Source organism: Coloeus monedula (genome assembly GCF_965178545.1).
Source record: "Coloeus monedula genome assembly, chromosome: 3".
NCBI classification, from domain to species: Eukaryota; Metazoa; Chordata; class Aves; order Passeriformes; family Corvidae; genus Coloeus; species Coloeus monedula.
Window position 1 is genome coordinate 103,126,266 of NC_138783.1, and position 21,696 is coordinate 103,147,961.

The 21,696-nt window shown below is 38.1% G+C and overlaps 1 protein-coding gene across 1 annotated transcript; it reads left to right on the forward strand.

The window, feature by feature from the left end:
* Nucleotides 1-5: 5 nt before the first annotated feature.
* Nucleotides 6-19,175, forward strand: SYAP1 (synapse associated protein 1). Its single transcript, XM_082279118.1, has 9 exons — nt 6-295; nt 3,450-3,568; nt 5,858-5,924; nt 7,273-7,346; nt 7,644-7,783; nt 9,370-9,512; nt 13,338-13,396; nt 14,365-14,512; nt 16,031-19,175. The coding sequence occupies exons 1-9, from the start codon at nt 100-102 to the stop codon at nt 16,156-16,158; spliced, it is 1,074 nt and encodes a 357-aa protein (XP_082135244.1). The 5' UTR covers nt 6-99; the 3' UTR covers nt 16,159-19,175.
* The last annotated feature ends 2,521 nt before the right edge of the window (nt 19,176-21,696 follow it).

Below are 21,696 nucleotides of genomic sequence, written 5' to 3' on the forward strand. Positions count from 1 at the left end.
TCCCGGCGGAAGTGGCGCACGCGGAAGGAGCGCGGAGCGGCCGCCCGGGTTTCCGCAGCAGCGCCGGCACGGCCCGAGCGCGGCCGCCGCCCCTGAGCCATGTTGCGCGGCCTGGGCAGCTGGCTGGGGCTGGAGCGGGCGGGCGAGGAGCAGCTGCTGCCCGCCGGCAAGAGGGGCAGCCCCGCGGAGCAGGAGCAGGACCAGGAGGAGGAGGAGGCAGGGCCGACCGGACAGGAGCAGGGCGAGCTGCCGGGGGACTCGGAGGCGCTGCTCAGCCAGGCCAAGGGAATCGGCAGTGAGTGTCCCGGGGCTGCCGGCTTTCGGATACGAACTTAGGAAACAAGGCTGCAAATGTGTCTTTCGGTTATCGCCTCTTTCAGAGCTGTTATTAAAGGAGCAGCACTTCTTTAAGTATCTGCTCTGTTGGCACTATGGGAGGAGGTCTGTGTGTAGAGAGAATAGGTCTGTCTACGTAGAATAGTATACTTCATGGATTGCTGTGGGGTTTTGTGATTTTTTCATATGAAAATAATGGGGATTGATGATTTTGTTGAACATGTGTGCACTCTTAGAATCATAGAATGCTTTAGGTTGGAAAAGACCTTCAAGATTATCTCGTTCCGACCCCACTGCTATGGGCAGGGACACCTTCTGCTAGACCAGCCTGCTTAAAAGCCCAATCCAGCCTGGCCTTGAACGCTGCCAGGGATGGCGCAAAGCTCTAATTTGCTACAAGTAAAATTCCTGCTTTACCGTAGTGGATTCTTGGATAAAATTAATCCGAAGTACAGATCTAAAGGTTTTGGGGTTTTTTTTAATTGATGCTCTGAAATTCTCAATCAGTATTTTTCTGGGGCGTTAGTCTGAGCTGGTTCTTACTGTGCTTTGTCTTGGGCAGTCTGAACTGCAGCAGTTTAGTCTGTGTAGTTTGGTCAAATATGCCTCTTGTTGTGGTAAAGTGATTCTAATCTGCTAATTGCTCTGATTGTTCAGGAAGGAAAAAGGGCTTTGAATTTCAGGGGAAGAATAAATATTGACTATTATCTATATAAAGATCCATCCCATAATTTTCTCTGTAAGTGAAAATTTGATTTAGTGGTCCATGGGTTCATTGTCTGTGACACCAGGGTAGATTGTGGTGGAAAGGCTTTCTTGCTGTTTTACCACGTAATCCTAGAAATCCTAGAAATCTGCATGGCCTACAACCTGGGTAGCTGTGTGAAAAGAATCCCCTGGCAGATAAAGAACTTTACTGGTAAAACCGAAGCTTTATAGACATTATTTTTCGGTCATTATCATGCCATTATAGAAATTATGACTGTTTTGCCAATGAGAACTAATAATAGAAATCTTGCTAGATACACATTCTTAATACAGGCATAGGCTTGTAAGATGGAGGGTGAGTTTCTTAGTCATTTGAAAGTGTTATTTTCCCCCACTAATCCTATTTTTTTAAGACTAAGTACCACCCCTTCAGCAGCCTTATGAGTACCTTAGTTCAAAAGAATATTTGCACTTAGTGAAAATAAAAAGCATTTTGCTCTTCAGCCTGGTTCCAGGACTGGCCAAAACCACTTTGTGCAATAATGCCAGAATATCACAGCAAATATCTCTACATATTTTTGCACCTAAAACAATTGTATATGAGAGAGTTTCCAGGGCTACATGAAACAGCCAATAAAAGCTGGTATGGAGTAAGCAGTCCAGTAGGCTGCTGCTTCCTCTGCTCTCATAAGGGGAATAATACATGTCTATATCTAAAGTATAGAAGTTAACCTTTTTTTTTTATACTTGAATCATGTGATGGGTTGTAAACCCTGATAACAGACATAAAAGATGCTAGTCAGTACTTGAAGGATGTTTGGTTATCCCCATTCTGTGACTTGTAAGTGAAAGTTACATGTAAAAAATTGTCTTGCTTAAGGATTGGCTAGACCTCTGCATATTTTGGTATTGATTTTGTGATATCATAACAAGAGAACATTTTATCCACCACAAAGAATACTCAGCTTTCCAAAAGATGACATCAGTGTTCCAAAGTAACTCATTCTACCAGTGGCTAACAACCACATGTGTTACAGGAACTTTTTTTTTTAATTCTTTTTTGCATTATAAGATTATTTTTTCCATTTCTAACCCATAGGGAAACTGGATTTTTTGAGAGTTCTTGAGAAGGAAGGTGGTTTTTTGTTTGAAACAGAAGTGCTGGGATTTGGTTTGTTTGGTTTTTTGGGGGTTTTTTGTTTTGTTTTTTGTCTGATAACCCCCTGTATAAAAGTCAAAGGTGATTTTCTGGAATAACTGAAATACGTGACTCCTATTGAGCTGACCAGCAAGTAGCACCCCCTTGATCCCTTTCTGCAGGGCTGTTCTCCAGACACTCCTGTGCCAATTTATATTCATCCCACGTGCAGAATCCAGCATTCATTCTTGTTAAATTTCATTCCATTGATGTTTGCCCAAATGTTCCAATCTATCTAGATGCCTCTGCAATTATTTTATTTACTGCAGCACTGACATAATGTGTGTACTGTAACTGAGGTACTGCAGTCGTAACGAACCGTTCAGACAGAATAAAGTGCTTGTGACATCATGTCATCTGAGAAATAGTACCAGTGTTTTAAAATCACTTGTCTATAAGCTGATCTTTAGTGTTTCTGAAGGTTTATGATACACATCTTGCTTCTTGCAAGTTTGTTCTCCTTAATTAAAACAGAATAACACAGTGCAGATGGCCGTGCTATGTATACGTAGTTCTTTCCCTGCCACCTCTCATCATTTCAGCACTGCTAATATAAGAAAAGTGAGTCTTTCAGAATATTTGTCATTGTTCTTCTGACACTGAATATATTTAGAAAAATGAGCCAACAGGGCCACAGTGCTTTTCATGGAGATAAAGAGAGGAAGACAATGCAAAATAGATAAGGGCAAACATCAAGAGCAAGCTTCTGTGCTAAAACTTACAAAGGAAGTGTTACCTTCCTGAAATTTTTCATGGATTTGCTGCCTCAGTTTATGAGACTTTATTGTGCATGTCAATTTTCTTAAAAAATAATATAATTCTGTTTTAATACTGTGGCTAAGTTACTTTATAGCATAATGTCTCCAAAATACTTACATGAAATCAGGAAAGACACATTGCTTCAGAAAACTCATTGGAAAGGAGTATTTCAAGGACCATTAGGAATGTTTGATTTAGTAAATAAGGTTCATGTATAAATACTTGATTTTACAGAAAGCTGTGATCATCATCTTCATCGTTAAAGATTGTAAACTAGAAATGGATAAATAGAATTTTAGGAATTTTTTGTAGGCCAGAAGCTGTGTTATTTTGAAAGAAACTTCTAAGTAGGTATCCAAATGTCTAAAGAGAAGGAAAAATAAATGTAAAAAGGGAACTGGATGTAAAGAAATCTATTCTCGGGTCTTTCTTTTTTTGTCTGTGAAAGGTTACCTCTTCAATTTTGCCTCTGCTGCTACAAAAAAGATATCTGAATCCGTTGCTGAAACAGCACAGACAATAAAGAAGTCTGTAGAAGAAGGAAAAATTGACAGTATCATCGATAAGGTAATTTATTTCTAGATACCGGATCTGAAAGATCTGTTTGCTTACCATTGTTACATGTGGCAAATCTGACATTTGGTAACATTTCTTTAAGCTGTCTTTAGATATTGCCTTTCAAGAGATATTCTGCATCTCCTGTCGTGACGATGTGACTGAAATGTTTATTCATGGTAGACTTGTCAAAAAATCGTCACCTTGCTTTTCTCCGTGCTGCACCTGTGTTTGTTCAGTTCCGTCAGGCCGCTGATACGCTGCAGAAAGACCAGAAGAGATTATGAAAAATGCTGATGTAGGTGGAAGGGCTGGAAGAATTTGAGACAGGCATTTGGGGAATACCTGTCTCAAGATGTGTGGACTGGTTTCTTTTTGCTCCACAGCTTATTTAGTTGGAAAAAGGGATGAGGTAGCTTGCATCTTAAATGCATCTCTGCAGCAAAAGTCAGAATTAGCTCGGCATTGTGGATGTTATATCCTAAGACCCTAGGGGTATACAGGTACAGTTTCCCAAGAACCAGTGAGCTAATGGAACACCTTGTTACTGTCCTGTTCTTTTCCCCACCCTGACCCTGCCACATACTTCTTGCCCTCTCTGTTCCTTTCTGTCAGCTCCAGTTGCTTAACTTGTGCCAGCAAGTGTTCTTCCAGTGCTTTAAGCCACAAACTTGGCAGAAGGCAAAGAAAAAAAGAAAAAGGCAGCAGTAAGTGCCATGTAGTGTTCTGTGTTTGCTATTGAGAGTAGCTTGGAAGGGAAAGGAAAGGGAACGGGCCAAAACCATCCCAGCTGTAGTAGGGTTGTGCATCCAGGAATGTCTCACACAGGCAAACCCCTTTTCCTGCTCCCGTCTCTCAGACAGCCCTTCAGGGGAACTACAGCATTGCCTGGTTTTTTTAATACAGTAGAATTCTGTTTCTTGATATAATTACTGTTCATCTTGTCTTCCAAACAAATCATCGAATGACATCAAATGAAATTCTGTTATGATCACATTTTACATTTTGTCTTCAGATTTCATTGACAACTGTCCGTATGATAATAGCAGAGATTTATTTCTTTCTGCAGCATAGCAGAGTCAAATGTAATTTTGATCCATGTCAATGAGGAAAAATCAAGTAACAAGGTTATTTGTTAATTTAATATACTATCAAGAATGCTCCTAAGAAACTGTAGCTAAGTACCTACAGCGTATTTTATGCCTAAAATACCATTTTCTTTTTTCTGTGAATGTCTTAGAGTAATATGAATTCCCTGTTTCGATTAATAAGTATTACATATAGGAGAAACAAGATCATAGTTGTATTATAATAAAGCTTTCTTCTTATACCATAAAAATTGTTTTATTGCATAAATAGAAAGAATTCATATAACTTAAAACCAGAAGGAACCACAATGATCTGTTGTATAACTGACACTACTGTAGTTCTCTCACTGGTAGTAATCTTAAACTGAAATACTGGGTCACTGAAGGGAAAAAAAAAGTATAGGAATTTATCAGGATTTAGCTTGAACACTTCTGTGCATTTTGGCAACTTGTTGGTCCACAGACCTCACTGCATAAAATTTGTATTTTGTGAGTGGTTTAAGTATTCATTTCTAGCTTCATCTTTTTTGCCTCTGCTTTCAACCACAGAACATTTGCATTCTTACTTCTAGATTATGGCATGCCAAATTCTGAGACCATTCTCCACTTTTTTAAATTCTAAATTCAATGTAGGATATTTCTAAATATGATTTCTTTAATGAAAATTTGTCAACAACATAAATGGGGAAGTATTTTATTTCAACTAAGCAGTTTGATTCTGAAATCCAACTTTACAGTTTTGGAAGTCCAGTTTCTTGAAATGGATATATTTCTTAGGCAACTCTTGAAACTTCTGTAAGGCCAATGGTATCTTTCAGTGTTTAGTGCTTTAAAAATACTTTTAAATAAGTCTAAACAGTCTGTGTTGTCTGTATTTGATATGGTAAAACAGTAAGGGGATATGCATAGTATGCCAATGTTCAAGTTATCAGCTAAGATTTTCCATCTTTTTTCCCTGTCCCCTGAACTGATAAAACTGATAAAACTGATAAAACTATAAATATAATTTTGAAGCATACACAATAGTTTTAAATGTAAAATTAAATGTTTCAGTAAAAGGAAATGTATGATTGACATGAAAGACCTTTAACTTACAAGAAGAGCCACCATGGATATAAGAATATGCACTGTATTTGAAAGCACTGACTGAACATAAAACAAGAAGAGTGAATTTTTTTTTTTTTTAATCGTGATTCCCTAATGTTTATTTTAGACAATTATTGGAGATTTCCAGAAAGAACAGAAGAAATTTGTCCAAGAGCAACAAACCAAAAAATCAGGTAATGTATGCTTTTATTGGTGATGTCTGACATCACATAAGTGAGACCTTCCAGAAAGCTGGATAATTGAGCTATATCTGAAACTAATCTATCGAAACATGATTTAACGAAACACATTATGGCAGAATTTAATGCATATGGTGGAATAGAAAGATCATATTTTTAAGTGAGGCTATTATGTTACCTAGTTGGCTTAGATTTGCTTTTTTAAGCAAATTCTGCTTTATGAAATAAACTCAAAGATCACCATGCTAGCAAAGTTGTTTTCTCACATTGTGTTTCATCGTTGACTTTTATCTTTTTTAATGTGCTACATGAATGCAGTAATTTCTGACAGTTTGAATATCTAGTGACTGCTAATCTTGAAAATGAGCTAGTTTTAAATGGATTGTGATAAAATTTTTCATGGTGCCTGTACTTAGTATGTTAGTCTGGTTTCTTCTTGCAAGATTGCTTTTGGGATTGTGTTGTCTGTATTTCTGTCTTTTTGTCTGTTAGTAAACTTGGGCTTCTCTTAATATATTTCTGAAAGCTTCATGAAAATAGATAGCTAGATTGGACAAAGGAGGAGTAACAGATGAAAGGAGCATTAGCATCAGATATGAATCCATGTGGGTGAAAGATCTTGCTGATACCAGCTGCACGGGCAAATAAGCATTGTTAGTTTAAGGGCACAAGAATTACTTAACTGCTACAGATGCATCATATTGTCTCTGTAGGCTGAATTTGCATTGACAGTGAAAAGATTAATAAATATCTATTCATCTATGTTAATTTATTTTCCTCTCTGTACAGACTAAAGAACTATTTTGAAAGTATCTGCATAAAGATACAAACCAGCTGAACTCAAGTAGGCTTCCTCAGTGTATAATGGGTTGTAATTCGTAACAGATTTATAACATTCTTCTCCATTGTTAAAGAATTGGTGTCTTCTGGGTGTAAGTTACTTTGCAAGCTTAATTTAGATAAAGTTTACACATTTAAAGTGAATCTGGATATACTATTTGCAGGCAAGTTAACCAGTTGTACAGCACTACCTCAGTAGCTAAACTAAGAGGCACCAAGTTCTGACTGGTGCAAAGAAATCCCCACAGTTTTATTTTTACAATAACAGAGATCAGCAACTATTTAGTTACTACTTCTTTATCTCTGATAAGCAAAGATCCATTCCTAGGGTTTCTCTCTTATGCCATGGACTTAGTTTAGGAAAAGGCACAGTAACGTGGCCTACTGGTGTAACTCTGCTTACTTTTGGGACACTATATGTTACCTTATGTAAGGTCTGTTATTTGGAGTGGGGTTTTTTCAAGTGATACATATGCAATTATCTTCCTCCTTTCAACACTAGAAGCAGCAGTGCCTCCCTGGGTAGACAGCAATGAAGAAGAGACAATTCAACAACAAATACTGGCCTTATCAGCAGTAAGTATTTAATTTCCTCTAAGATTCGAAATTTTCTCTTGGAGAAATTAAAACTACTGGGGTTTTTTAAGTAAGTCTATTAAATTACATGTTTTCAAGATACTTTTAATATGTCTGTCACTGCACTGATCATGTGCAAGAGCAAATAGTTCTATCAGTTTCAGCTTGAACCAAAGCAGATCCTCAGTATAGTTTTTGTTTTTATAAAGGCTTTTCAGATTGCTTTGCTGCTCTTGTGTGTGAAATAAGTGTCCTTTTTCTGATATCATTTAATGACATTTAATATGTTCTTCAAAGGATAAACGGAATTTTCTGCGGGATCCTCCAGCAGGTGTGCAGTTTCATTTTGACTTTGATCAAATGTACCCTGTTGCACTGGTGATGTTGCAAGAAGATGAGCTTCTTAATAGGATGAGGTTTGACCTTGTTCCCAAACAGTAAGTAATTTCTGCTGGTAACTGTATCATCATGCTTTCAATGTGTCTCTAAATACTCATAAATTACTCCCTGTTCTTTTCCCTTCCTTCAGTTTTTTATGTTCTTACGATGTGTACGTATACTTTTATCTGCTAGTGCCTAACACATGGGATATTGCATGTGCATTGCAGTTTAGCAGTTGGAGGTAAGAAAAGAAGTATATCTGTGAGACAGAACTAATAAGGACCTGTTGACTTCAATATGGGAGAGGCCTTCAGTATTTCATTGCCCAGTGTGCTAAATTAAATGATTTTTTTTTCCCCTAAAGACCTATAAAGCAACAATAAAAATGTTCAGATCTCTTGGTGTAACTGACATCCCAAAAAGGTGATTACAGATAGTCAGAGACCCGCCCCCCTCCCTCTCCAAGAAATGGTAATAGAATGTGTCACCAAAAAAGCAGCAATGCAAGCAAGAGAAACTGGATTTGGATAGGAAATGGGAAAAGCTCTGTGTTGCAGAGCTTTATTCCAGAGCAGTTATTCCTTGTCCAGTCCCAGACTCTCCTCCCAAAGGTGGTTTCACAAGTCAGCTTCCTATTTAAGTGGGAGTTCCCAACATTAGTCTCCTTCTTTTAAGGATGAAGACAAGAAAGAAAATCTTTCCTTGTTACATGTTCTGTCTTAAATCTCCTCCTTTTGTAAACCTTCCCAGCTCCTCATTCTATTTACCTTCTTCTCTATTGTCAGTTCTGAAGATCTGTCCCTATTATTTGATGCTCTGTCTTCAGCCTCTGGTCATGCTATCCTTGCCTTTTCTACCACATTGCTTAATTTTTTTTTTTTTGCCTGGTCTTAGTCTCAGTGGTCACTGTTTGCTTGAATAGCTGCAAAGGTAACTTCACTCGTTCTTAACCTGCCCAAGTTCCTCCCCACAGATCTTGCCATTTCTGCCTTCTGTTGCCTCTGGGTTTAAGTTGGGTCTTTTTTTTCTTGCTGGAGGGATTTCGAGGGAAATGTTACCTGAGGCAGGGGACAGTGTCCCACCTATCAGAGCTGGTCATTTCCACAATGGCAGTTCCTAGTTACTAAAGGTTCTGTGGACATGCTGAAAGACATGCAGGTAGTGAAATAGTACTGCTGCAATCTAGGAATGGCTTCTGCCACCACAGATGTTCCAGTTCCACCTGATGTCTAGGGAAGATGTAGACAATTATAGTTTGACAATAATAGAGTGTTTGGCTTAGAGGGGAAGAGAATGGGGTTGTTTGGCTTGTTGGGTTTGTTTACATAATTTGTCAGGAGAGATGGAACAGTATAATATTTTTCCATACCATGTATTGCTGCATGCTGTTAAGCTTTTCCTAAAGTTATAACATATTATTATACGTTCAAGTCAACTGCAAATGCCTTGTGAAAGGTCAAGAACTTCTAAAATGATGGACTTTTTAAAATGTGTTAATGTCACAGATTTCTTTTTTAAGTTTTTACTTAAATAACAGCTATGTCTACTCCTCCTCTCTGCATATTTAATTTCATTTCACTGCTAGATGGTAAAAGGAACGATATTCCAAATGTAATAATCAAAATCTGTTTGTTCTCTCTAGTGTAAAGGAGGAGGTGTTCTGGAGAAATTATTTCTACAGGGTGTCCCTAATTAAACAGTCTGCACAACTCACCGCGCTTGCAGCTCAACAGCAAGCAGTAGGAAAGGAAGAGAGCAAAGGCAAAGAGGATAGTGAACTGAAAGGTATGGGAAATATTTGTTTTAGCACAGTTCATTAACTTAGTGTCACGCTGTTGCCTAAAATCGGAAAAAAAATTTTCAAACAATATTAAAATTGGCAACATAAGGAAGAGTCTTTTAATGAAAGCTTTCAGTTGCTCATATAATACATATCTGCATGTGCAGCATCAAATTTTCACAATTTTTATAAGTTTAATTAATTAGCATATCTAGCAAGTACATTCAGTAGGAGAACAGCTGCCCTGGTAACCCACCTTTGGATCTGCTGCACTGGAGCCCCTCCAAGGGTTCTTAGCCCTGTATCTTGTTATATCTACAAAGTATCTTATTACTTCAGCCCAGGTGCTGGTGCAAAACAGGATCTCCTTGTTAGAAACCCTTTGTCTTGAAAATAAGACCAAACAGAATTTCAATACTGTGGCATAATGTATGAGAAAGGGTAACTACTGTTCTGAAGTGTGAGGAAGTGCTAGAATCTGTACAACTATATATTAAGAAATCTACAAAGCTACAAATATTTTTAAAAAGCTAAAAATTTTTAGACATCAACAAATGTTCATTGTATACATCAGGTGCCATCACATTTTTATCCTGGATTGCCTATTAAATCAGGGCTTCTCTCACCATACTTGGTGTCTTTGTGTAGACTGGGGAGGAGGAGGCTCCTGGTGCTTTTAAGCTGTTCTCCAGTTTCAGCCAATTTTGTCAGAAGAGTGGAAATCTCAAGAGGAGAAATGTACTTGGCTTGTGACAGCTCATGACCGTTATTGGTCCCAGGTGTGATTTTTGACTTGTCAAAAAGAAGTAGGAGATACCTTTGGTTCAGTTGATCAGACAGCAAGTACTAGCCAACCCAAACAGAAGTTAGTGAGTGATACAGGAGTAGAATGACTGTGATGCTGGAGGCAGAGACACATGCAGGATGTGGAAACAGAAAAAATGGGGACCAGGAGGCTGCCTGGGATACAGCCTTGAAATGAAAAAGCTTTTTCAACAAAGGTAACTTCAGTTACATTGATCAGTTTCTACAGGTGATTCTTACTGACCCTCTTATGAACCACTGGACCTCTTTGCATGTTAACAAATTCTGCAAGCAGGAATATTTGCAGCTTAAAGAGTACAAAGCAGTTACTGACAGAAATGCAAAAGATAACCAGTAGCTCATTAAATCTAGGCTTAACCTAGGTACACTCACCAGCCTTGGTAAGACACCTGAAGGATCTTGGCAGGCTGGGTAGGCATTGGGCAGGAGGAGAAAGCCTTTGCTTCACCTTGGAACTATTCTCATATCCCCAGTATCAATGAATTGTCATCCATGAAATCCACTAATACTTATGTCCTGTTGACACTGCTGGCCTGACTGACAGCCAGCTGATCACTGCCAAGTTAACTTCTTTTTCCTTCTTTTTGAATATAATATCTTTCTATATAGGTATTTTTCCTCTTGAGTTGCCTTTCTTATTCTTTTTACGGACTTTTTCACAGGTCTTTTGCACAACTTGTTTTGCACACTCTGAGCTAAGGTTACTCAGGTGGGCCTTGGCTCCTTGGACAGGCAGCTGAACTGTGGGGTGAAGGGGAGGCTACAGATGGCATTACAAAGCTGGGCTTCCATGTTGCATATGTGCCTTTGTTGTCAGTTTGTCTCGTGTTTCTCAAGGATTTTGTTTGGAATGTGCCTGTGTCAGCCTAGGCAAGGTCCCCATGTAGAGTGAAAAAAGTAGTTTTCTAAAAAGTAGTTTTTTGAGTTAATATCCATGCAATGCTGACTACTCCAGAATCTACTGCAGACCAAGAGGCACCCATTCCCACTACTTTTATTCAGGACAGTTGTTTATTGTCCCAAAACTATGGCTGTTTGAAGTGTCTCAACTTTACAGGAGATATGGCATCTGACCCTATTGAACAATAAAAATGTTATGTTTGAGTCATTCAAACCCTTGGAAAGTACCATTCAAAGTGAAAGTTGCTGGATTCTAGTAAAATTCCCTTTGAGACTAAAGCAAAACATATCTTCATTTAAAAAAAAAAAAAAAACAAAACAAAAGACCAAAAAAAACCACCAACACTGCCTTTTGGCCTGTTGCAGCTTTTCTACAGTTCAAACCACCAGTGTGGGATATGCAGATAGATTTTCTGTCCTAGTGACTGTATGTTCTGTAATGGCAAAGATACATGTACCAGACTGTAGTAAATGCATGTTTTGTTTGACTCAGAAATTGCATCAATTTGGGAAGCTCTGAATATTACGTGTTATTTTTGGTTTAAGTAAACTTTTTGAGGGTTGGATTCCCTAACTGGAGGCTAAAACTGGAAGTAATTGCCTGTTGGTAGTTCTTCATAATGTTCAGGGTTTCTTCTCAAAGCTGAGTGTCTATAAAACAGAATTAGCCTTCTGTTTCTCTGTCTCCGCCTTACCTGCTCTTTTCAGAAAGTTAAATTAACATGGTTGATGTGAAAGGAAGAGAGAAGAGACAAATGGAAGACATTCCACGTTCTAGTGTAAAGGCTATGTAAGATCTATAACAAAATGCCAAGTTCTAGCCCTTCTCTAGGTATTAGGTAGCTCTGTAGATGTAAACTGAGTTACCTTGGGATGGGAGCACACCAGCAGTGGAGGAAATGATGCCAGGCCAGTATGTCCAGAATAATGCTAATGGTGCATCAGTCACACCTGACTGGGGCATGGCCCAGTGCAGAGCAGCCGTGTCCCATCTGCATGAGAGCAGCAGGTGGGGCCTGAGGCACCCCTCTTGAACAGCAAAGAGTTACTGCCATGTCCTGCAGCTTCTCCAAGCAGGGAGTGCTAGAGCCTCTTTGGGTATGGTGAGAGATCCTCTGGAGATGGGGAAGTGGAAGGAAGAGAGAAGATGGGACAGAGGAGTGGGCATTGAGTAGAAGAGCTATAAAAGCAGTGACAGCTACCAGTTGGGGAATGATTTTAATTAAAACTGGTCTTAATTTTAAAAATTAAACACAAAAAAATTCCCCATTCAGAAATTGCTGAGTTATCAGGAAGAGTCCACCTGGGTACCCTGGAGAAAGCAGAGCTGCAAGCTGAGAGCTGCTTTGCATGTTTGAGCAAAGAGAACTGCTAAGCAAGCACTCCACCACTACCACAGCCTCCCCTGTATGTTAATTGTTCTTGCAGCCACCTGACTCTTCATTGTAAGTCCTCTCTCGTGAGAGTTAACACGAGGAAGAAAGCTGGGGTGTTCCTTCACCTGCCAGGGAAAAGATCTAACCTTGCTTGTAAACAATCGTTGTCTTCCTAGCACCATGCTCTAAATATGGAATGCACAGTGAGTTTTCTTAGGAAATTGGGACCAGCTTCTAGGGTTTGTTTCTCAGTGACTTCCTTTGGCTGTGTGAAACAGGCCTTTGCAGAACACTGTTCTCCTGTGCACTTAGCGTTGTGCATAGTCCATGTGCAGTCTGGTGTGCCCGAGAGCTAACCGGTGCCCATGTCAGTAATAGTACCCAGCCAGGGGAGTGGGAGAACTGTGATAGACAGTGACTGGATTGCATGACCAAGTCTATGCATTTGTAACTTTAAAGATCTTGGGATGTCATTTTGAGGTTCAGAGAGGTCCTGTTCTTTAAGTGGAGTCATAATGAGGAAATGGCTTGCTAAATTTGTCTTAATTAAGAATAGAAAATTGCTTCTCTTTGTTTTTAAAAATGGTTCACCTGTGGCTAAATTCAGCCTTTAACCACAAGGATTCCTTAAAATACAGTATTTCCTTGTATATTTAATAGCTATGCAAATTAAACGAGATTTTTATATATTTAAATGTAATCTACCTTTTTTTTTCCCTCCCTTGACAGAAACAGTACGGCCAAAAACACCACCTATTACAATCAAGCCTCAAATAAAATCACAAGAGGTAAAAATGCTGTTATATTTTATCTGGTGTTTAGTATGTGAAGCTGTTCCTTAATAAGTAATTATGCATCTTCTTGAGTAAGTTCTGCTATGAAACCATAATAATACAGTATCTGACAGTCCTAACCTGCTGCTGTTTTGCTGTATTACTAATTTTTAGCATATAGCCTTGAAACTCATTTTCAGTAGCAGAAACAGTAGTTTATCTGAAGAATGCTTTCCTTAGTATCCTGCACATTATGATAAGATGTGATTTTACTCTCAAGAGTGAAATTCCCAAAATGTTTGGAATAGAAGGTTAGCATTGCACTGAGACACTAGCAGTACCTTCATAAAAACATATTTGTGTGCCATGTTCTGTCCAACTCTTCAAGCAGTGGTCAGGCTGAAGTATTGGAAATCTAAATGATGCATTGCAATAGCAACACTGTTTTATTTCACTTTTGGTTGGTACTGCAAAAACCTTTACTTTAGACACATTATGACCCTTGTTCATTTCTGGATTGTAAAGTTGGTGCCAGAGAACACTCTTGGCAGAAGCAGAGCTGTGCATTCACTTGCCAACAGGCAAAGATTTCCAAAGAACAGTCCTCTCTTAATCTCACTTTGGTCTAGAAAACTGTTACTGAATTGTGGTCAAATTTTTAATATTTAGGTCCTGTTCTAAACTACTCAGGAGTTTATTGTTGTTTCTGAAGGTTACAAAATCAGAATTAAAGTTGTTAAGAGAACACAAAAAGACAACCTAGAATGTAAAGCAGATCATTTTCAGTACAGCTGTCTTACCATTTTTGTTTGTACAAAAATACTCTTAAGGACAAATAGCCAATAAACAAAAATAGTTGTGAGAGTAATGCCATAAGTTTGGGTTTTGCCAGCTCTATTTAAAAGCAGTCACGAGTGGAAGTATGTATTGGTGCCTTTTTTCACCCTGTCTGGGTAAGTTTATACTAAAATGTCTTGTTGCAGGATGAGGAAGAGATTTCCACAAGTCCAGGTGTATCAGAATTTGTGAGTGATGCTTTTGATGCCTGTAATCTGAATCAGGAAGATCTCAGAAAAGAAATGGAACAACTAGTGCTAGACAAAAAGAAAGAAGAGACTTCAGTAGTAGAAGGTAAAGCTACTATTACCTCTGTTTCTTACATAAAGCAATTCTAAGGTTGATTTAAAAGAAAAAAAAAAGTTGCAATTCAATTTAGGAAAGTAGATTTGTGACAGTTTTTTCCAAAGTGTATGAAATGACCATCAGTGAGATATTGCAGAAATTAATGATAATCTTCCCCATGGTCAAACCACATCTTACACAGAATGTTAACTGTGAGTGGTTTAAATCCAAAGTACCTAAGAATTTTAGATTGCTCTTCTATGAAAGGGAGTGTGGGGTATTTTTTCTGTTTATCTCCTCCTTTCCTTGCCTTCTCTTCCATAGGTTCTTCTGCATATTAATTTTTTTTCTTTAATTGACATCCTTGTAGGTAAAGTACAGTATTTGGAAGTCAGGCTCTGTTTTTTTTGTTTTGGCACCAGCTAAAAAGGCAACATTTTCACCAGACTATGAGCCTGAAGAGGCCGCTGCCTATAAAGGTTTACAGTTAAAATGTAACAAATAGTTCTGAGAATCATGAGAAGAGATTAAATGGAGCTTAATATTTAAAATAGTTCAGATTTTATAAAATCAGTATAAAGAGCATAAAAAGAGTCTGTGATGATGTGGCTCTGGCCATACACAATTTACTATGTCAACACTTGTATATGTAGATGCTTATCACAACATTTGCAGAACTTTCTTAAAATGTGCTTTGGATTTTGCTGAATCATTGTTTTCTCATTTTTTTTTCTTCTGTTCAATACATAGCCAAGCTTGAGGAATTGTAATGAGTAATATCACTTTCTTGCATCTAGTTCTTTGATGGAAGTGTTTCAGTAGGTCATGAATGTGTTATTTGTTCAGAGAAATCGCAGCTGGCCGTACTGACTTGGACTCTGGAATTGCGTACCTTCCTATCTAGGCTGAAGTACCAACCAACGTGTAACACATCAAACACCCATCTCCTCCCCCACACTCTTGCCTATGATAGGTAGAGCTAATTAAAACAGAGATTAACAACACAGGAATGCCTTCTGACTAATTTTTTTCCATGAAGTATGAAATATGGTTACCTTTAACCCTGATTAAATGAGCTTGCCTAGCTACAAAAGTCAGTGAGGAGAGTACCTTCTTCTTTGTTTTAAACTAGCCACAGTATTTGATCTTGATTTTCACGCTTCAACACTTCTACAAACTAATTTTTTTTAATGGAGATTTAGAACTGGAAAAGGAGATTCAGTTGATAGTAGAGTAGAAAATTACCTTGCAAAGAGACATGCATAATGACTTAGCTGTGTATTTGCTCTTTATATCTTTATTATAGTATGCATATAGGAATATAGCCTTGTATATTAATTAATTCCTACTTGTGATCAATAAGAAGGTGAAATTTCTGATCTTGAAGTTTCTTTAGTTTTTAAGGAGACTAGCCCATGAAGTTTAGGGGATATAAGAGCGATTCAGTGCAAATTTATCTAGTTTTATATAAATAAGCAACATTCAGTATTATCAGTTAAATTCTTACATATCATTTATCTCTTGTAGAAGAAACTGCTGATTGGGAAAAGGAATTACAACAAGAGCTTCAAGAGTATGAGGTGGTGACAGAATCAGAAAAGCGTGATGAAAACTGGGATAAAGAAATAGAGGAAATGCTGCAAGAAGAAAACTAAACATTTTCACAAAATCACTATAACCCAGAGCTTTTTCGGAGGACTGACATGGATTTCTGCTTTCATATTTTGCTTACAAAAATATCTTCAGAAGACATAAAAGAATCTAAAGTTGTTATAATTCCATATGGGAATACAGCCAGTATTTCTGTTCTTTATATGAGCAGTTTCTGAACTTCTATATTCTTCAAAAGAAAAAAAGAGGAGGCAGACACTGCAGGTTATATCTCATAATTAAAAGTGATAACATTAATAGATGAAGCAATGGTTCCGTTTGAGGCATTTTTAGGTGATCAAGAAGCTCTTCAAAGAGATTTCTAAATCTAAGAATCGCAATTTTTTTTGTCTACAGCCTTCTGTTTGGGATGTAAAAATGGATGTTGTAAGTAACTTAGTCCTTGAAAACAATTCTCTCTTGACATTTGCACTCTGATCCCTGTATAATCTGTAAATGTGTACTATTTTTAAGGTACTTGTAGCTGGTAGATTTCACATGTATTTAACTTCCTTAATGTATGTAGCCAAAGAATTTATAGAAAACCTTATCAAGTAACTTTCAAGGATTTGGTAAAACATACTAATGCAGACTCCAAAAGAAGCTGATTATTTATCAGTCAGGCAGCAAACATTTAAGCATTTAAATTGGGATAGAGTTAATAACTGCTTGAATTAAATTTGGTTTTGTTAATCAAACTGAGATACTGCCTTTCCCCACAGAGAGGAATGGTTTAATGCATTCTTTCTGCAGAAGGCTATTATGTTTCCATTTAATTTTACTGTCTGAGCTGAGAGCAAATTAAATGCTTCTCCTTATTTTAAGTGCTGAAACATTTATGTAAAAACTTTTGCTGGTTTGGACATCTTTATTAAATACTGTAAATATGTATAAAATTGGCTCATTTATTTGGAGGGAGGACAGTGAGGAGCATATATACTTCAGACATAGATTTTAAAAATACAGTTTTTCACAGTGCTTAAAACATAGAATTTAAGTTTAAAAATAGGGGGGTTTTCTCTAAAAGGTTTTTGATTCTTCATAGGCATCTGGATGTTTCCTGTGGTTATACCAGTAAGTCAGTATCTTTAAATAGATAAACGAAAATTTTATGTTCTGTTTGTCACCTCTTTCATAAACTTCTATGACAAAGCATTCATGAAATTCCAGATACAAAGGAAAATAGGTAAAATTAAGTAGGTCAGAGCCATTAAGCACAATTGAATTATAGGCATGCTACGTACAGTAAGCTCTGTCTTAATGACATCATTCCGCAGAAAACTTTTGTAAAGAGACTGAAGAGATTATAGCTGTAATTACTCAGTCAATATTCATCTGTGGGAAATGAAAAGAGCTAAGTAGTTTCAACTGCTGTTATTGTAAGAAAGGACTATTTAAAATTGTCTCCATTAGCAACTTGGACAGAAAGTTCTCCTCTATTTCTCACTATGAAAAAGGAATTGTTTTAAACCTGCATACATTTGGCTTCTCAAATTAGTTTATTGCCATACACTTTCTCAACTGCAAACCATTTTAAGCACAATTTGTGTTTTTATAGTGTTTTTCACTTAGTTAACAGATGCAAGGTAAGTCATGGTAAATAAGAGGTACTTAAGGAGCTTTTTATATCTGGGATTAATTAAAGACCACAAAAGTTAAATCTGTTATGCTCATAAAAATAAGACTATTCACAGCTCAATGGGTACTCTTGACAAATACAACTGCTGTAGATTTAAGCTGGAGGTGTTAGGATCTGTCTACTGTACAGTTTGACATGACACCTTCTAAAAAGATGGGCAGTTCTGATTGTGGCAAATCTCCCCTGGATGACTGAGATTCCAAAATAACTGCTCCAAAAGTCCACTTTCTTAAAAAACAAGCCTGATCATTCCTAGCATTTTCAGTTGTATGATGACCTTATTTGCATGGGGCCTCAAGCTTCATCTTTCTTTTCATGTATGCATAACCTATATAGTGGTCATAGATATTAAACTCCATTTCTCATAAAAGATTGTTCCTTCATATAAAATTGTCATTTTTCAAGTCTTGTGAAAAGCAAGTACATCTATAAAATAAAAGAAACCAACCCACTGTTTAAATTTGCATTTAAAAAGACAATAATGTAACAAGGCTGAATCTGACTTTAGCTCTGATATTTAAAGTCTCTTATCAAAAGTCATATTAATATTTTCAGATCTGGGGATCTGGTTTTAAACTGGAAAACTGAAGTAAATTCTCCATAATCCTGCAGTTTTCAGGCCTGGCCTATGTCTTTCATTTAGGTAGGTGCTACAAGTGCCTAGCAGTTCTTACTGTACATGGGAAGAGGGAAAGTTTCTGCATTCCACTTGCTACATGAGATGAACACAGGTAGACCTTTTCACGTTCATGGTGAATTTTGCATGCCTTTGTACCCAAATGTGTCATAATAGTATATTACATAAGCAGGTGTGCTGGTCTTTTTTTAACAACATTGTTCCAAGCGCTGGAATGGTGCAGATGCTAAAATCCAGAAAAACAACACTGTGAAATCAGTGACCAATGAAACCAAAAATGAATGTAAATACCATCATCCTGTGGATACAGTGTGACAGAAAGTACAGTTGTTCAAAACATTGAGAAGAAACAACCAACCAATCAAAAGATTGTTAACAAATTTTCTTAGAAGATAAACTTGCAGATTTTTTTAATTAACCTTTGAGAAGCAGGGCAAAGATCACCCAGGAATCATGTAGGTTAGCTTAGAATAGCTCTGAGATACCAACATCTCCAGTTATTCTATGTGCTGAAGAATCACCTTCAGCTATTCATTTATAATTCCAGTTGGTATTAGTTAATACCTGTATGGAACATTTTGTTTAATAATCTGTCTGGAGGAGGAGGAAAGATTGTAAAATCCTGGAATAAGAAAAGTGTAGTGAAAAGTTCCACTTATTCAATCAATTACAGGTGATCTCTTACCAAAGTTAATCAAAGCTTTCAGTTTCCTGAATTGTTTCAGTAAACTTTGATTTTTTTTTTAGTTTGTTGCCTCAGTATCTTATTTTTCCTTGCTGTTTGGTGATCTTGGTGTTCAGTGGGGTGATGTATGTAGTACTGAAGTGCAGGATGTCAATTTTAACCTCATGCATTTTAATAACCCTATGTGCAGGAGCCTGTTGCAGGACTGTGAGATGCATCCTTGAACTGTTGGCCACTCACATATTATTGACTTTTACTTTGCAATATCTATTGCATAGAAAGGAGCAAAGTGTGTCTGGTTACTTCTCTGCACTGCCAAGCATTAGCAGCCGCATCGGGCCCTCAGTCCCAGGGCTGTGTCAAGAGTGTGGTTGTACCATTGATGCCTTTTCTCTGGTCCTAAAAATATGAGCCAGACACAGTTAGGGTGATAAAAAGGGGTACCTTTATATAAGGATCCTCAGGTGCACAGCTTGTTAGGTGGAAAATGATGAAGATACATACCCTGTGTGGCACATGTACAATTTTTATAGATCCCATGCATTAGCATAGAGTCCCCCAGTTAGCAACATGCCGTGTGAAGTAATCCTTCCCAGTTCTAGTATCATCTAAATTCTCCCCCCATTCAGGGGAGACCAGGCCCTGTTTATAAAAATATGTCTCAAAAAGCTGGTTTCAACCTTGGTTTCAAAGGAGGACCAAGATAGCACAGGGGTCCTGGAATTTTTGTCTTTCTGCCTAGGAAAATGCTACAGCAAACTACAAAGCTGCAAATATATATGTAAACAATACAGAGAATATATAAAAGAAATATAGGTAAAAACCAAAACAGCATCATTTTCCTCTTTTTAAGAGACTAACAAGACTCTACCTTGTCTAGTCTCTATTTCCACATTTAACCCCAGCACCAGTTTACACAACCAGCTATCCCACCAGCTCTCACAAAGATGCCAACTATACAACTATTATGAATGCTTCTTTTATCCAGGCCCAGTTTGGTAACCATGAGGTGAGGGTGTGAAAGATATGGTCGAAATTCAAGGTGTTATTTCTGGAAGCTACTTCATGAAAAATTTGAGTTCCCTTCCAAATTTCAGCCAAATCCTTCCTAATTCTTCCACTCTGGTCCACATAAGAACAACAGGTGCTATTAATAATAGCACATACATGTCCATGTGCAGCAAATAGGAAACTGAGAGCTATTCTGTTCTGCATAACCACAGGAGACAGACCATGAACTTCTTCCTGTAAGGCCAAAATTGCACCTGTAGTATGCTGTTCAATATGTTCAATAATGGCTGAGATGTTTACAACAGCCCTCTCCAGTTCAACTACTCGGAAAGAGGGAAGCAGAGCTCTGACTATACTATGGAAAAGTGTGGGACATGCAGTAAGGGGATTAATAGATCTTTTCCTCCTTCTGTTTGGATTTTCAATATGATCAAATATTGTTATATTTGGAATTACAGCCCCAAGGGCCCAAGCCTGATCTTTATCTATGGGCAGGATTTTCCAGGCCTTATTGTCACATACCCAGTACCAGCCTGTCCCAAGTGGTAGACCTGGTCTCCATGATGTCAGTTCCCTCTTTCTTACAGTTCTTGGGTTTGTTCTTTTCCTGAATCTGGTCTTGCAGCAATATGAAGGAAGAATGGCTTTTCCTGTGGCATTTACGAGTGTGCAGGGAACAGTATTGTTCCCACAATCTATTAAGCTGCTCAGGGGTATAGGAAGCAGAAGGATCTCATTGATTCATTCCCACCGTTTGGTACAGTTCACTTCCATTAAAATGCCAATCAGTGGCCAGTTACTACTCCCATCTAGAGGTGGCACTTGGGTACAAATCCAGCAATTGTTGTTATTAAGAGCTTTGGATACATTTTGGACTAAAGTCCCACGCAGATCATGGGCCAACCCTGAGTCACAGTTACCAACTGGGCGGATGACAGACATGTAAAAAACAGTTTAAACCATATCATCCTGATTTGTATCAGTCTCTGTTTTTCCAATGGTTTTGGGAGCAGAAGCCTTCTTCACTCTGGAGTAGTGGATCCACAGTCCTTTGCCAGCAACCTTGACCGCAGTAAGAGTGGTCAGCAAAACTTGGAATGGTCCCTTCCACTTGGCTTGTGAGGGTCACTGTCCCACCATTTAACATAGACCCAGTCTCCAGGCTGGAATGGATGAGCAGGTGTGTCCAGTCCTACCAATCTAGATAACACGATGAGTCTCTGGAGCTTCTGCAAAGTTTAACTTAAAGCTGCTAAGTACTTCCGTAAATCATTTCTACCCTTCATGTGAATTTCCCCGTGGGTATGTGGAACCTGATACAGCCTGCCATATAATTCATTGGGACTTACGTTGTCTCTCTGCCTTGGTTGTATGTGGAATCTCAGTAAGGCTGTAGACAAGGCCTGATCCCATGTTTCTTGACAGATCTTACTGATCTGGGTTTTAAGGATTCCATTCATACGTTTGCCACTTACTTGGGGCCTGTATGGTGTGTGTAGGTCCCAAGTAATTCCCAGAATCCTGGTAACTTCCCTGACCACTGTTGCAACAAAGTGTGGTCCCCTATCTGA

What these genes read in the sequence shown, in the direction of transcription:
- SYAP1 (XM_082279118.1), top strand. Translation starts at nt 100, where the DNA reads ATGTTGCGCGGCCTGGGCAGCTGGCTGGGGCTGGAGCGGGCGGGCGAG. An exon ending in AGAGGATAGTGAACTGAAAG is followed by an intron (nt 9,513 to 13,337) that starts GTATGGGAAATA and finishes CTCCCTTGACAG; the next exon opens with AAACAGTACGGCCAAAAACA. An exon ending in CTCAAATAAAATCACAAGAG is followed by an intron (nt 13,397 to 14,364) that starts GTAAAAATGCTG and finishes GTCTTGTTGCAG; the next exon opens with GATGAGGAAGAGATTTCCAC.